The 16,816-nt window shown below is 47.5% G+C and overlaps 1 protein-coding gene across 4 annotated transcripts in view; it reads left to right on the top strand.

Moving 5' to 3' along the window:
• LOC119164684 (uncharacterized) overlaps positions 1–16,816 on the top strand; it is a 91,216-nt gene that overhangs the window by 56,316 nt on the left and 18,084 nt on the right. For all 4 annotated transcript variants that reach the window (XM_037416901.2, XM_075874149.1, XM_075874148.1 and 1 more), the window contains 2 exons: positions 9,146–9,306; positions 10,015–10,361. In XM_037416901.2, coding sequence (XP_037272798.1) covers positions 9,146–9,306; positions 10,015–10,361 — 508 coding nt within the window. The remainder of the gene's footprint in view (positions 1–9,145; positions 9,307–10,014; positions 10,362–16,816) is intronic.

Genomic DNA, 16,816 nt, shown 5'->3' with positions numbered 1-16,816 from the left:
GGAGCCCTCCACTACAGCATCTCTTACAATCATATGGTGGTTTGGAGACGTCAAACCCCCCATATCAATCAAGAAAAACGACGCCAGTCCTCGCTTTATTACGTCATGAAGCACGGCGCCCTTGCCTTCTAGGTATTCCACAAGACCCTTGATTTCAGGGTTGGCACGCTGTCGTTCTGCAAAATCGTCGACGCTTAAGGTTCCCGAGGCAGCAGTCGCCGACCTCGTTGGCTTGCGGCGGTTTGCCAATGGGGGCGCGAGACAGGCAGCCGGCGTCAGAGTGCCTTCGCCCTGACTTGTAAACGACGGTGATGTCGAATTCCTGAAGTCGCAGACTCCACCGTGCGAGGCGACCTGGAGGGTTCAAGTTAGCTAGCCAACAGAGGGCATTGTGGTCACTCACAACTTTGAGATTCCTGCCGTAGAGGTAGGAGCGAAACTGGGAGGTAGCTCAGATGATAACAAGACAATCCTTTTCTGTTGTGGAATAGTTCACTTCCGCCTTAGATAGCGGCCGGCGCGCATAACTGATGACTCTTTCAAGTCCGTCAATCTTCTGCACCAGGATGGCTCCCAGCCATACTCTGCTTGCGTCAGTGTGGATTTCCATGTCGGCGTTGTCGTCGAAATGTGCAAGTATCGGTGGTGTCTGTAGGCATCGTTTCAGTTTTTGAAATGCTTCCTGCTGCGGGGTTTGCCACTTGAACTAGGCGTCATTCTTTGTAAGGTTAGTGAGTGGCTCGGTGATGCGGGCAAACGTTTTGACGAAACGCCTGTAATAAGCACAGAAGCCGAGAAATTGACGCATGGCCTTTTTGTCAGCGGGTGAAGGGAATGCAGAGACGGCTTTAGCCTTCTGCGGACCGGGGCGTACTCCGGATTTCCTTATCACGGGTTTCAAGAACAAGAGTTCCTCGTAGGCAAAGCGACACTTTTCTGGTTTCAGAGTGAGCCCGAAGGTTTTGATTGCTTGAAGTACAGCGTCAAGGCGCTGGAGATGGTTGTCGGAGCTGAAGGAAAATACTACGACATCGTCCAAGTACACGAGAGAAGTCTGCCACTTCAATCCAGCGAGCATGGTGTTCATAACACGCTAGAACGTCGCAGGCGCCGAGCAAAGACTAAAGGGCGTGCCCTTGAACTCGAAGAGGCCGTCTGGTGTTATAAACGCAGCTCGGTCTCTCTCGTCTATTACGATCTGCCAACAGTCCATCTTGAGGTTTGTCGATGAAAAGTATTTAGCCTTGTAGAGTCGATGAAGGGCGTCGTCTATGCGGAGGAGGGGGTATAAGTCCTTCTTCGTTATCTTGTTCAGTCAGTGAATGTCAACGCAGAAGCTTAGTGTTCCATCTTTTTTTTTTCACTAACACCACCGGTGACCTCCATGGCTGGATAAAGTCGTCCCGGAGCATTTCGTCAACTTGTTTTTTTTTTATGGCCTCGCGTTCTCGCGTCGGAACTCTGTACGGACTCCGACGGAGTGGCGTGGCATTTTCTTATATTACAATTTGATGCTTCGCGACAGGGGTCTGTCGAGTTCTCAATGACGACGAAAAGCAGTTCATGTGTTTCAGGAGCAGGTTTTCAAGCTGCTCTTGTTTATACGTCATAAGGCTCGAATTAACCTCGAATGCTGGTTGAAGGGTTTCAATCGTCGGAGTAGATTTGGCGGAATCGGTGAGGGTGAAAACGTTGCTGGCTTCCAGTATCTCTTCAATGTAGGCAACCGTCGTGCCTTTGCTCGCTTGACATGCGAGAGGTACGAGGATCGGCGCGCCGCACCTCCACCAGATGTCACAGGACGTGACGTGAAGGAAGGTAGCGGACTCCAGGTTAAAGAAGGAACTGTTTATTCGGGCTGACCTTGTGGCCACGCAAGAAAAAAGTAATACACTGGCACTATTAGCGGCGAACAGAGCGCCTGCCGTCGATCAACTGACAAGCGGGGAAGCGTGTCGGCATTGATGCACTTGCCATCAAAAATTCTAGCGCTATCGCTAGCAGCGACGTAGGTGCCAGAATCATCTGAAAATTTCCCGAAGTGGGCTTAATCTTGACAAAACGATCTACTACAGCTTCGAAGCATCTCTAACACAGTAGGCGCGGTTTGAGCTAGACATATTATAATGGGGTTGATAACACTTGAGGAAAGGAATGTGGCAATATTTGAAAGCCTCACTCGTCTGCTGTTTCAAGCACTGGTAAAATACATGACTGCCACGTGGACTGCGTGGGTTTTAATGTGCCTGTGGCTGTGAAGTGTCTTTGGCTATCAAGTGCCTTTGGCTCACGAACACTGTCGCGTGTTTTTGGCTCATAAAGAAATGCTTCGCATTTAAATGTTCGAGCTACACCTCTGATGGACTACGTAGAGAAATCTCGTGCTCTTCTAATGTGTTGATCGAAGACAATTCGAAGAAATAGCAGCCTTTTTTTTTCTTCTAGGTCAATTTTGATGACCCCCAGCATCATAAAAATTATCTGCTTGAAGGGAGGCTCAATAGTTTCGCATTTCTTCCAGCATTACATACATCCGAAAGCTCTTGGCCTCATCTGATCTTGCATACACTCTGAGATAGGTGGATCTTAGACCAAGTTACGACGTCAGTGACAGTCATGTGATAACTTCATAATCTGACGTCATAGTTGCATCGTGATAAATTCAGATATTTTGGCATCTGTGTCATCACAATTATGTCATCATAGGACGTGATCACATATGATTCTTGCATCACTACTCTGTTTTCGATACAGCATGTATTAGCTCAGTGAAGTTCGAGTGGCAACTGTGTTGTCAGCTTGTAAGTGGCCGTTTAGATAGCCACCTGATTAATAAAGCCACAAGAGTAGCACCAATCTGTATATGAACATGACGTGCGAGACCAATCTTTTCTTCATTGAGGCAAATGACGTTTCATTATAACGGGGGCCACAGAGCTGAGTGCGCCATCTGAACAGTTCATTTCAACTTTTTGGCATTTGTTTTCCAAAAGATTGCTCTCCGCGGTGATGGTCCGCGAAGTGATCATTACCGTTTATGACGCGCAGGTAGAACGAGCCGGCTGTTCGCATGTATCAGGGTTAGCGACTACACAATCGTGACGACTGTTTTGAAGAAATCTGTACATAAGATCCAAGTATAACAATGTCTCAGATTTCCGGAAACCACTGTATGGGCGGCAGCATTACGTTTTTTCTCACTCTTATAAGTGATTGTGTATGGCAGACCGATTGATCTATAATCTGCTGCATCTCAAAGTTATATTCTGTCAAATGACCTACATTGTTTGCAGAAGCAGACATAACATGCATGGTGGTTCGCAATGCTATGAGTAAACTGAAAACGTCCTAATTTTATTTGTCATGCTTCGACGCAAATGCTTATTCGCGTAGTCGATGCGCCAAGTTGAAATGAAGTCAGACCCATTTAGCACGTATACTTTGATAACATTGATTTCATAGAGTAAGTGCATGGTGGAAGCAACTAATGTCTCGCTGTCCTGCACCCTCAATTGCAAAGTGAATCTATACTTTCTTCACCTAATTTAGCCGCTCACAGCAATATATACCTTTACTTTGTTCCAATTAGATATCTGCTATTCAAAATTGAGGAGAAATCACCGCTGTATCGCTCAAGAGCAGGTATACACGCCGTGCTCGAAAAGAAGCGACCGTCTGCATGCGGCGGAACAGGCGAGTCCTTGCCGTGGCGTCACTTCGCCGCGACTGCAGTGACGCCAGTGTTCCTTTTCGGGGCTAATATCTTCGACCGAAAAAGGGCTAGTGAAACGCGTACCTTTAAGGGCTCCTTGCGCGCTAGTGGTGCATGCACTTTGGCTGCGTGGCTACTGTGGTTGGAAGTATTATGAAAATTGGGGCAGCTACGCCTTGTTAAAAAGCAGCAGGCATGGCCGCCTTCTCCTTCTTATTTCCCTCCTCCTAAACATCTCATCCTTTTTCTACTGTTTGTTATACTGTACTCTACAATATTATGTTGTTCGTTACCCCCTCACCTCTCCACTACGGCGTCTCTCATAATCAAATGGTGGTTTTGGGACGTTAAACCCCACATATCAATCAATCAATTGCCCCCTCACCTACTCTGTTCCCTTATAGTTACCCTCACTTCCGTACGGGGTGGTCTAATGGCTAAGGTACTCGGCTGCTGAGCCACAGGTCACGGAATCAAGTCCATGCTGCGGCGGCTGCATTTGCGATGGATGTAGAAATGCTGTGAGCCCGTGTGCTCACAATTGGGTGCACGCTAAAGATACCCAGGTGGTCGAAATTTCCAGAGCCCTCCACTACAGCGTCGCTCATAGTAATATGGTGGTTTTAGGATGTTAAACCCCACATAAGCCCTCACTTTCATTCACACAGCTTGATTTGTTGAAGTATACGTGGCTGTATTTGTTCGACCTTTTTGTATGTTTGTATTGCTGCTGCTTTTAATACAATGATTTCTCCAGCTTGCTCCTCATTTTTCTACCCGTCTTTCTTTCTGTCTCTCTCACTACTTCTTTCGCAGTTCATTTTTGTCGCTTCCATTTTTCTCCTATTTTTTCCTTCAGATATTTCTACCAAGTTCTCCCTCTTTCAGTGCCAATTCTCTCACCCAACAGTGTCACCGCATCCCAATCTTTTCAAATCGGCGCACTTGTTGCGGAACACAATTAGAAAACAAAGAAGTCGAAGAGGAAGGAAGCCCATGCCACCTCGTGAACCTGCTACTCTTCTTGCGTCACCGAATAATGAAGAGCATCACAACCTCACTGCAGTAGTGCGTTTGCCTGATTCTGCAAGAGTCGCATGCCTCTCATGCTACTCGCATAGCCGCATTATCTCCGTTAATCCGTGGGTGTTGTGGAACGAGGAGCGTAAGCTGCAGGATTTTCATGTATTTCTTGCGTCTTTTTGCTTCTTTAACCTTGGTCGGCGTTTGTTGGTTCCTGAACATTTTGGTGATACCACTCTGGGGATACGCAGTTTGTTGGACAATAGCTGCAGGTTAACTTCATCGTCGCGGGCTTCGTATGATCATAAAAAAATTCAGTTTCATTGCAAGCACAAATAAATATAATGCGACAGCAACCAATTGCAATGCCGCACGAAGAATGACAAGCAGATGGAAGCTTGCTACGTGCTGCTCAAGCGCAAAATGGGCGCATGAAAAAGAGCGCGCAGGAATGTACAACATGAGCACAAACAAACGGCTTTCGTAGTTGTTAATGCCACTAGTCAGCACTAGCTAGCAGCTCAATTACTTTGTGAACTCGCCATTTCAGCGAGCGAACTCACCTTCGTGCAGTCTATTGCGTGGACACAGGACACAATCTTTGTGGTGAAAGCACGAGACGTACAAACTCCATCCCTGAACAGATAACCGTGTGAGCCTGGGCGGCTACACCCTTTACGTTAACGTACAACACAAAGGCACATATACCGACTCAGGCGCAACACTACAGAGTTTTAGAAATGTGTACCCAAGGAGTTAGGGGACCGAAAAACTTTGTGATTTGTCACCGTGCATGCGCAGAACTCAAGCCACCTTTGCGCTCTCGCATTTGCACCATCCGAAGACTAAAAACTCGAAGAGGGCTCTAACAATACCTACCTATGAATCCTACCTAAGCATGCGTTAAGTTTTTACATATGCAAGGTATGCGTGACATTTATTGGTGTTTACCTATCACGATTATAGCATGGGTCACCAGCGAGATGATGCAAAAACAGCGGGGGCAGTGACACACCATTGCTCACGTCCTGGATGTTTTCGTGTCCTCACGTGTGGCCCCCCGTGTGCTTGACCCAATGCCGTCGGCGTTTGATCTGACTCTGTATTGATGCTGCCTTTTGGCAAAAAAGAGCTGCCTACCCCAACGTAGCTGCTAGCGAGGCAACGGTCGTTGAAAGCACGCCATTCCCGCCATCTCGCGAATGATAGTGAACATGCTGAAGCAACTACGAGTACAATGTACCACCATGCTGTAACTTGTGTACATCATAGCTGTAACTTGTGTACATAATAATAATTGTATAATTAAGAGGCAGACGTCACGTGTTTCAATCACTGGACTTGCGCGTCCTAAGCCATTTCTTCCTGATTTTCTTTATTAAGATTTTCTGTACATACATGTTGCATTCATATGCTATTAACAAACATGACGGCCATGGGGAAAATTCACCGAGAATGTCTAACGTTTTTATAGCAATAAAAGTACAAAAAAGTGACAGCTTTGCTGTAAAGGCAAAGCGAGGAATGCGATAGTAACAAATTGAAACGTCGCACGAAGGATGGCAAGCAGATTGAAACGTGTCCCGCGTTATTCACGCACAAATGACACATGACACGTACTCACGGGTACAGGTGAACGCGAGTAAGTGCATCAGTTGTTACTTCGCTGTGTCTGGAAAGCACGCCCTTTGAAGACTGTGCAGCGAGTGCAGTGACCTTCGTGCGCCCGGTGACTACAAAAGAATCGTTTCGGTGAAAGCCTAAGGCATACGATTTTCCCCACCGCGAGATGAGCACGCACACGCTTGAGCGTCTCCCCCACCCACCTTTCTTTCCACTGTGCATAGTACCCGCGAGATATGAACGCATGAGCGTGCATCGCCGCGTCGTGACGATCTAGTGACGCTAAACCCCTCGATCTTTAGGTGACGCGTGCTAAATGCGCCATCTCGCTGGTAATGCTGAAAGCACGATAGTCCCTCCAACATCGGCATCACCAGCGGTAAGTGGTAGATGTATATAGCTTGTCGTTTGAACATTGAAGGATGTGCTCCTTCGTGGCTCATTGGCCTACGGCACGTATATAAGCAAGTTCCGACGCTCGATTCCGCGCGCTGGAGTATTTTTCGGAATTATTTTTCTTTTCTTCCTTTCTTGCGTTTTCTTGTATGTAGATACGTGTACATGCACGGTGAATGACCGCGATCACCGACGCCGGCAGTGAAATTCAGCCGAGAGTGCCCATAGAATCGCTACTGCAATAAAAGTAATAACGGAAGTGAGCTGATACGTACATACTCATTCTGAAAGATCGATGAATGAGTCTTGTACCGGCCTAAAAAAAAGGAAACGCATCTGGTGATTGGGGCATGGCATGTCGATAATTCTGGTAACGCAAGCGTGAGCAGCCGACCATCGAATACCTTGCACAACGATGAAACCAAATGATTCAATACTTATCGTGTACGTGAAGCTTCACACGTGCCAGATTATTCAGTTAGAAAATTCTATGGGCATGCGCAGACAAATTTGTGTGCCTTTTACACCGGTGTTCGCATCTGCAGTTGTTAGCAAGCGTATAAGGTCCCCCGAGTTCCATTTTGGGTCCGTGTTTGGATGCCCTGTTCTTCTTATACTAAAAAAAACTACATTCGCGTGGGTGTCACCTTTTTTGTGGGAAAGCGTGTGCTCACGTTGTCGTACCACAGTAGTTGTCGTGGACACCTTCCGCGCAGCGGCGTGGACTGCTTCAGAACCTAACAAAGGTGTCATTCGCATGACTCCGTTTAATCGCGTCTATTATAGCGAAAGTTGTGCGAAAGTAACTGAAAGCGTCTCTGTGCAGACGCATTATGTTACTGGAGAGAACAAATGTAGGAAAGGTAGTGAGGTTAACTAGACTATGCGTCCAGTTTGCTACCCTACACATGGGGAGGGGGAGAGGGCAGTAAAAAAGAGAGAGAAGGATAGACACATGTCACATCACACACACAATGCCGAGTTTCACAGGCGGTTTCTCAATGAAGTTGCTGTAAAGTATCTCAGGAGGGCTCGTGTGGCTTTCTGTGCTGATGTGCTGCGCGACCAAGCTCCTAAAATCTTTGCTTCATTAGATCACCGGTCATCGACTCTATTCAAGGCACACTGGAGAGTCCGGCGATCTTCATCAAATAGGGCACAGTGACACAAGAGATGTTCAACAGTCTCTATACAGTTGCAGCTTTCACACATGGATGAATCTGCCATGCCAATGCGATGGCTGAATGACTTAGTAAACGCTACCCCAGTCCACAGCCGGAACAGAATTGTAGCGTCACGTCGAGAAATCTTGGATGGCAGTTGTTTCTGGAGTAATGACTTAAGATTCTTAGGGCGATGATTGTAGTTAGGTGGAGAATTCCAGTGCGCAAGCGTGGCATTATGCGCGATGTGACGAAGTTCTCTAGCTGCGTATACTCTTGATAAGGGTATTAACAGTGTGGGCGCTCCATCGTGGGCACATCGGGCAGCGTCGTCAGCGAGGTGTTTACCACTGATGCCACAGTGGCCCGGCAACCATTGTAAAACAATGTCGTGTCCTTGATCAGCGACGTGATGACAAATTTCAGTAATACGATACACCATCTGGTGGTAGTTTCCACGTCGTAGACTTCGCACGCATTGAAGGGCTGCCTTGGAGTCGCAGAACATGGCCCATCTACTAGGGGATTCTCGCGTAACAAACTCCACAGCGGCTCAAAGAGCGGCAAGCTCGAATCCCGTAGATGTCGTGACATGTGATGTCTTTAATTTGACGGCGATTGACCGAGATGGTATGACAAAGGCACCGTTTGAACTTCTTGAGACCGAACCGTCCATGTAAACATGAATTCGGTTAGCATACGACAAATGCAAAAGGTTCAGTGAGATCTGCTTGAGGGCTGCAGATGACAGGCTTGCCTTTTTAGATATCTCCGGCACTTCAAGGTGCACAGTGGGTCTTTTCATGCACCACTCTAGAGATAGTGGTATGGTTGCGGGCGGGAATCTGCACGAGATGGAATTCTCGTTATTATGTTACTAAAAGCCAATAAAGTAAGCAGTGTGCGAATGAAATAAATTTGTCGAGAAAGTTAATTGCATTGTGATAAATCAGTTAAGGTGACCAGAGCACTGGGTAAATTTTAAGTGTTCAGCTGTACTGCGATGACATATTCTTCGCTGAAGCAGCTTCTTCAACATTGATGCTATAGATTAAGGTGCACATTGAAGAATCGCAGGCAGTCGAAATTTCCTGATCCCATCCTAGCTGCTTCCCTCGTAACCATATTATGGTTTTGGTATGTAACCCCTCCACGTTTATTATTACAATACGTAGATACCAAAATGTGCTCGATGTTTCTCACCACTGATTGCATCATGTCTGTATAGGCACCCTGCGTCATCTTCACCTCTTCAGCTGTGGCCTCGGTGATGCATTCGCGAAGTCCGCCGCAGCAAAACTTCGCTGTGACAGGAGGCTGCGACGGCTCGCCATGGAAGCCAATACTTTCACAGTCGACGCTCTTCGCCACCTAATTGGAGCCTTGGAGGTAAGTTACACTTTGGTTTTATTATTTACTGGTACAATAGGCGTCCAATAGCCCGGATTCCGCATTAGCTACTTTTTCGCTGATGTTTTTCAGTATTAAATGACACCGACAAAATGACATGGACACCGACAGAGCACCAGCATTGTGTTCACCGGATGCTCTCCTCTGTGTTCGAGTTTTCTAACACGGAAGTGTTTTAGGTTGGGTCCAACACAACTCCTTTGACGTAAATCCGTCACGGATATGACGTTGTAAAAAATGGATGCTAATATATTGCAAAAAAAAACGAAAGAGAAATATCCTGTTGTGGTGTGCCGAACAAGCTACTTCTCAATTTGAAGAGCGTGGCGCTAACCACTAGACCAACGCTCGTACGTTGTCGAAGACGATAATTACAAGCAATTTATATACACTATACACTGTATGGCGATCCTCAGAGCTTCGTACCTTCAGCGCATTTTCATCATCAGTAGTGAGATGGCACTAAGGTCTCGCTCCTGTCGCCCAATGCTCAATACCAACAGATTTGTTGCACTCAACGCTGAAATTGATAGAACGTAAGTATTCAAAGAAAGGCCGTCATCTTTAATAGATGCCTTACGCTTTCGAATCACCTCAAATGAGCACACGAAATACCCTGTGAACATCCGCTTAACGCCTTTGTATGGAATGTACGTTGAAAACTTTCTTGCGTCGGTGTGTTTCCAGGTGAACAAGACGCTGGAGTGTATTGAGGTCACTCTAACAGGCATGCAGGCGCAGGAAGCAGACTCCTCGTTCTTGGATGTGGTTCGAAAAACCAACGCTCTTCCGCGTCTTTACATCAACTGGATGAACCCTCGGTCGTCAGACTTCTTAGACTACACCCTGGCGGCCGTAACGCCTTCCATTTACCTGGACCTGGTTGAACGCGATGCCGCAGAGATGGAAAAGTCCTTGGCAGCCATCGCCAAATGTCGCGACGTCAACATGGTCCAGCTCAAATGTGCTACGCCTCTGAAACCAGTCGTGGTACAAGCGCTTATCGACACTCTCGCCATGGTCACGTCCATAAAGTAAGTATCGCTCATTTTTCTCGGGTGAAGTAGCTTGAGGCGTGCGTGCTCCTAATTTAATTTTTCAGAAATACGATATACCGAATGGATAAACCATAGTGCAAGGCACGTTGACATATATCGTCAGAGGCGAAAAGTTTAGGCTGTTCAATGAGAAATTAGGAAACTCGGATAATGGACACTGATACAGATGAAATTAAATTCACGAGATAAAATCTGATCTAATTTAACACTCGTTAACAGCTCTTGTGGCACTAGTTTCCAGGGGTGTTCAGCAATAGTGAAGAGGTCTCTCGGCAATCTCACTGGGTGTAATTGTAGTTTAATAAATAACAGCTCCTTAGAGAAAGGGAGTAATGATTCACTTGTTAGTTTGACAGGACATAGATGTTAATGAGGTTGAAGCTGAGACCAAAACAAATGCCACGCCTGGGCGGAGCGCGCAGTGCAGCCACAGCCAAACCAATAAAAGTGGCCCTTGGGAGCCTTACTTTCTGAACACTCTTCGGGTAGCCACTACAACCACACTTGCTCGGTACTCCCTGCACCATAAATATTCGTAATTTTTGCGTAGCAGGCCAGCATTTCTTTGTTTGATCGTTGCCTATTAACGCCGGCATATACCTATTCCGGAGGATTCACTCTAGAGGTTGTTTGGTTGGTTGGTTAGTTGGACTCGAGAGGAATAGCTCAACCCACCAAGGGGGATCGGCCACGAATCGCGCGGCACTGTGATATCCTTCATGAGTCTTCGGAGAAGCGTGGTATTCACTACAAACTTGCAAGGAAATTTGTGTAGACTTTTTGTGCAGTGGCTGACGATGATGAAGAATTATGCCTGAAGCGGCTTTACGCTACAGTTAACGAGTGATCAAGCACAAGGTTGTGTAATAGTTTAGAAAATTGGACGACCCACTCGTTACGCAATGCCCAATGTGCTACGTCTCGGTGTTCCTTTGCTGTTCTAAAACGCCTTACTACTCGTACTAACGCGATTCCTTGCCCGATATCAAGCCTGCCTAAGACCATTTTGCAACGGTGTTTCAACCATCGGTGACGTTCTGTGGTAGAATTCGAGACTTACACTTAGAGGACCTGGGTTCAATCCTGTTGAGTCTTTAATACTTTATTCACTTGGTTTTTTTTACTTCGTGCGATCATGCAGTTACGGACACCAGTGGTGGCGGTGGTGGACAACCACAGCACGGCACGCGACCCTTGTTGTGTTCTCATAACAGCTTTTGCTGTAAAAAAGTTCGTTAACTCCTGGACGCTTAACTATAACCTAGTTAAAGGGGCCACTTAAGCCACGAAAGCACACAGAAGTGCCCGCACGGCCTCCGTAAGTCAACATAGGAGATTTGTGAATGAGGCTAGCTGAAACGATTCATTCACAACATGTACTGAGCGAAAAACACAAAACAAGTAACAAAATATTGGAGACGTAATACTTTCCTGAAACTGTATTTTGTACAACCCTGCCGATATATCTCTACAGAAAAGCCAGAGCAGGAAGGGAACACGCGCAAAAACATTCTAGATACAGACATCGAGATCACGTCACCAATATGCAATTCAATCACCCCTCCTAGTGCCTGAATACCTCCTGACAATAGAGCTTGTTGTAGGAAGAGTTCAACGATGGCATGTGTTTCCGAGCATCACTAACACACACGATTTTCTATGCCTCAATATTTTCCTTTATCACCAGATCCAGGCTACGCGCTAGGTATCTTCATTTACACACGTGGATACCGCAATTACACGCGTGAATACCGAGATGCACCGCTACAGTCCTTCGGACTCTGTGACGCTGCTCACGGAACCTGTCGTTCTGACAACGTCCGGTCTGATCTATGGACCTACCGCACCTCAGAGGAACCGAGCACACCATGACTCCAATAGATGGCACAAACTTTGAACCATGTTCGGTGCTCCAGCTTTGAATGAACCAGAGAGCAGGCTGCACATCAGGTCACAGGCAGATGCATAAGTAGTCGAAAGCACCCAGGATGTGAGCCGATATGCTCTTGCGAAAGGGAGTGGCATGATGGACCGGGCCTCAAGAAAAGTTTTATTGTGGTGCTGCAAGTACATGCACAGTATTGTAAATGGGGTAACATGATATCTTGCAGTGGAATGGGCAATTGGGTAAATTTGTGTTTTGGCACTTCGAAAGAAAACAGCAGGAGAACAGCGCCATTGTTAATTGTTTATTTTGCTCGTCCTCGTGTCTTTTCCTTTTTTTCGTTTAAGATGATCCCTCACAATTCGAGTTCAATACTCGTGAAGAGCAACGCGGTAATGACAAACGCGTCGAGTTTTTTAACAATACCATTTCCAATTTCATAGTTTTTACAAGTGTTAGTCAGCACCAGGAAATTTCTGAATACAGAGTATTAGCAATCGCAACACCGCGTGTATGGATATAAGCTACAGCTTTGTGCCGAAACATCTGAAGAGATGTCACCTGGATGAGAACTTTAGTGGAGATCTCATTTGGTCACGACCGCTGCTAATGCTTGTTTTTTGGTAACAAAAATTTTGTCCAATAATGTGTATGGCGAAGGCCATCGCTGGCTCACACAAGATCTATCACATGAAATTTCGGGTCATTTTTCACAGAAGTTCATCGGTATTTAAAACACGGCTCTTTGGAGCGCTGCGTCCTGGGGAGCTGTGTCAAGGTATTGCCCTTATCTTTTGCGGGTGACTCCCCGACGTGGTAAGGGAAGAAACAGCTGTTGAAATTAGGAACCGTTGACGTCCACTCCATTATTGTAGATCATCAGACGCCACTAAGTTCATACAACCATAATGTACAAGTATTAGTGAAAGCGATCTGATGCCCACTTCTCACCACAAGCCCTATGAAAATGCGGCTGCAAGATGACCAGAATGAAAGCACATTCGTTGCAACTGTAAACAAAGGCAACTTCACACTGTAATAGTGAACTGGGCCAACCATTCGGGATCTTAGTCTTCTTTTAGCCACTTTGCCCATAAGAGCGGTTACAGATCGGTCTAGATCACAAACGTCTTAGCGTTGAAACAGCACAATTCAAAAGAAAAAGAGACACAGACAAGTGCTAAGGGAACACTTGTACAGCCTGCATTTGGACATGCCATTTCAGGAAGCAAATCAGGAGTGCGGGTGCACCTCTAAAACCAGCAGCACCACCATTTCGTTCACACACCACAATCAAACAGCGAGTGTGCAAACCCTCTGTACTGACAAACTTGACACTTTGTATCGACAAAAAAAGTTCATCAACCATCGTTCCGCGGCTCTGTTAAATATATTTCACTCCCGTCATCGTAACTTTAATGACGTTCTCTTCTAAGTTATTTGCTAGATGTGAACTTGATGTACTTCATTGCTGTGAGTGTGCAGCTTAGAAGTATTGTAATAGCCTGTGATTTCTGTGAGGAACAAATCGCTTGATTGCCACGAGGACAAAATTGAGAGCGATGCAAATAAAAAGTTGGCCGCATATCTGCGTCCTTCACTGCGAATGTCGTCAAAAGACGAGAGTCTTCTGCCGGCGGTGCTACCTGAGTCCTACCCCCGTATTCTAAAACGCCCCTTCACTCAACGCTCCACCTTCACTTGAGAAAGCCGATGGGAGCGTTATCTTGAGGCAGAAAAAGTCACTGCATATCAGCGTTAATTTGCGGCGATTCTTGAGTAGCGCAGCGTCATTTTCAGCCGAGCAACGGCGCAGTGCTAAACTCTGTCAAATGAAGGGTGAAAGTCGAGTCGAGGAGCATTTGTGAATACGGGGGCTAGTCTAATCCGCAGCCGACCGTGCTGCTGTTCTCGTACCATTTCCGTCCTGCCATGTGGCAGCGCCATGTTGTCGGCTGAGGGTCTTTTTGTGCATATCGTAGCATTTTCAGAGCACCCTATAGGAGACTATCGTCATTAAAGTTACTTATCTAGGTATAGCAAAGGAATAAGCACCTAGTACTTGGATAGTGATGTTGCACCTGATATGCGTATATACTTTTTGATCGACAATATTCACAAGCACGAATGCAGCTACTAGTACGAATGCAGCTACTGGCTGGGCGTACAGCAAGTGCTTAACCAGTGGCCCTGGGGTAGAATCGTAACACAGACGGACAGACGGACAGACGGCCAGACAGACGGACAGACAGACGGACAGACGGACAGACGGCCAGACAGACGGACAGACAGACGGATGGCCAGACAGACAGACGGCCAGACAGGCGGCCAGGCAGACGGACGGCCGGACAGGCAGACGGACGGCCGGACAGGCAGACGGACGGCCGGACAGGCAGACGGACGGCCGGACAGACGGACAGACGGCCGGACAGGCAGACGGACAGACGGACAGACAGGCGGACGGACAGGCGAACGGACAGAAGGACGGACAGACGGACGGACAGACGGACGGACGGACGGGCGGACGGACGGACGGACGGACGGACGGACGGACGGACGGACGGACAGGCGGACGGACGGACCGAGGTGCACTGCCGTCGGATCGTCGTGCAGAGCCTGCAGGAGTTCTGGTCGCAGAGCTGAAGGCACCACAAGGAGGCACTTAGCTCGAAGCGGTGAAAAGTTTTTCTTTTGTAGAAGACCGTTTCGTAGAAAGAACGACGCAAGTGCGCGCTTGAATACCTTCGGGACTTCGGCGGTCCTGCCTTCGAGGTATTCTATTAGGGTCTTAAGTTCCGGGTCGGCCCTCTGTCGTTCAGCGAAGTCATCGGTAGTTATCGTTCCTAAGAAATAGTCGTCATCCGGGTCGTCGGGTAGTGGTTGGTCGACAGGCGCACGAGAGAGACAGTCGGCGTCGGAGTGTTTTTTGCCGGATTTGTAAATGACAGTAATGTCATATTGTTGAAGTCTCAGGCTCCACCGTGCGAGGTGACCTGAAGGGTCCTTCAAGGTGGCTAGCCAACACAATGCGTGGTGGTCGCTCACAACTTTGAAGGGCCTGTCGTAAAGGTAGGGGCGAAATTTCGACGTAGCCCAGATGATAGCGAGGAACTCCTTTTCTGTTGTGGAATAATTTGCTTCTGCTTTGGATAGCGATCGGCTGGCGTAACTAATAACCCTTTCAAGTCCGTCAGCCCTCTGCACAAGAACGGCGCCAAGACCTACGCTGCTTGCGTCAGTATGTTTTTCTGTCTCGGCGAATTCGTCGAAATGGGCAAGTAACGGAGGCGTCTGGAGGCGATGTTTAAGCTCCTGGAAACCGTGTTCCTGCGGCGTTTCCCACTTAAACTCCACGTCGGCCTTGGTAAGGTTAGTGAGAGGATCGGCGATGCGGGCGAAGTTTTTCACGAACCGCCTATAATAGGCACACAGGCCCAGAAATCGGCGCATGGCTTTCTTGTCAGTGGGCGGCGGGAAGTCGGCGATGGCGGATGTTTTCCGTGGATCGGGACGAACTCCAGACTTGCTGATAACGCGCCCCAGAAACAAGAGCTCCTCATACGCAAATCTGCACTTTTGTGGCTTCAGTGTGAGTCTGAAAATCGGAAATCTTGATGGCTTGAAGTACAACTTCAAGGCACCGAAGATGCTCGTCGAAACTCGAGGAAAACACGACGACGTCGTCCAAGTACACAAGGCAAGTCTGCCACTTCAATCCGGCCAGTACTGTATCCATAACGCGTTGGAAAGTTGCAGGTGCTGAGCAAAGGCCGAAGGGCATCACCTTAAACTCGAAGAGGCCGTCCGGTGTTATAAACGCCGTCTTCTCTCGGTCTCTTTCGTCGACTTCGATTTGCCAATAGCCAGTCTTGAGGTCCATTGACGAAAATTACTTGGCGTTATAGAGCCGATCAAGTGCGTCGTCTATTCGTGGGAGAGGATACACGTCCTTTCTTGTGATTTTGTTCAGGCGGCGATAATCGACGCAGAAACGTAGGGTCCCATCCTTTTTCTTCACTAACACCACGGGGGATGCCCATGGACTCTTGGACGGCTGGATAATGTCATCCCGCTGCATTTCATCAGCTTGTCTCTTCATGGCCTGACTTTCTCGCGTCGAAACCCTGTACGGACTCTGACGGAGTGGTCTGGCATTTTCTTCGGTTATGATGCGATGTTTCGTGATTGAAGTCTGCCGAATTTTCGATGACGACGAAAAGCTATCTTCGTATTGCAGGAGCAGGGCCTTCAGCTGTTCTTGATATCGTTCGGAAGTCTGGGATTGACGTCGAAAGCTATGGGAGGGCCTTGGTTCCTCTGAGCGGGTTCCGCAGAATCGGCGAGTGCGAAAGCACTGGTGGCTTCGACAATTTCTTCGATGTATGCGACCGTTGTTCCTTTGTTCACATGTTTGTACTCATTGCTGAAATTCGTGAGCATAACCGTTGCTTTGCCTCCCCGAAGCTCTGCAATTCCTCTTGCGACGCAAATATTTCGGGTGACCAACAGATGCTGACTGCCTTCAACGACGCCTTCCAAGTCAGGT

Source organism: Rhipicephalus microplus, chromosome 9 (genome assembly GCF_043290135.1).
Source record: "Rhipicephalus microplus isolate Deutch F79 chromosome 9, USDA_Rmic, whole genome shotgun sequence".
In the NCBI taxonomy this organism is placed as follows: Eukaryota; Metazoa; Arthropoda; class Arachnida; order Ixodida; family Ixodidae; genus Rhipicephalus; species Rhipicephalus microplus.
The sequence above is the reverse complement of the archived record's forward strand: the minus strand, read 5'-3'. Positions and strand labels throughout refer to the sequence as shown.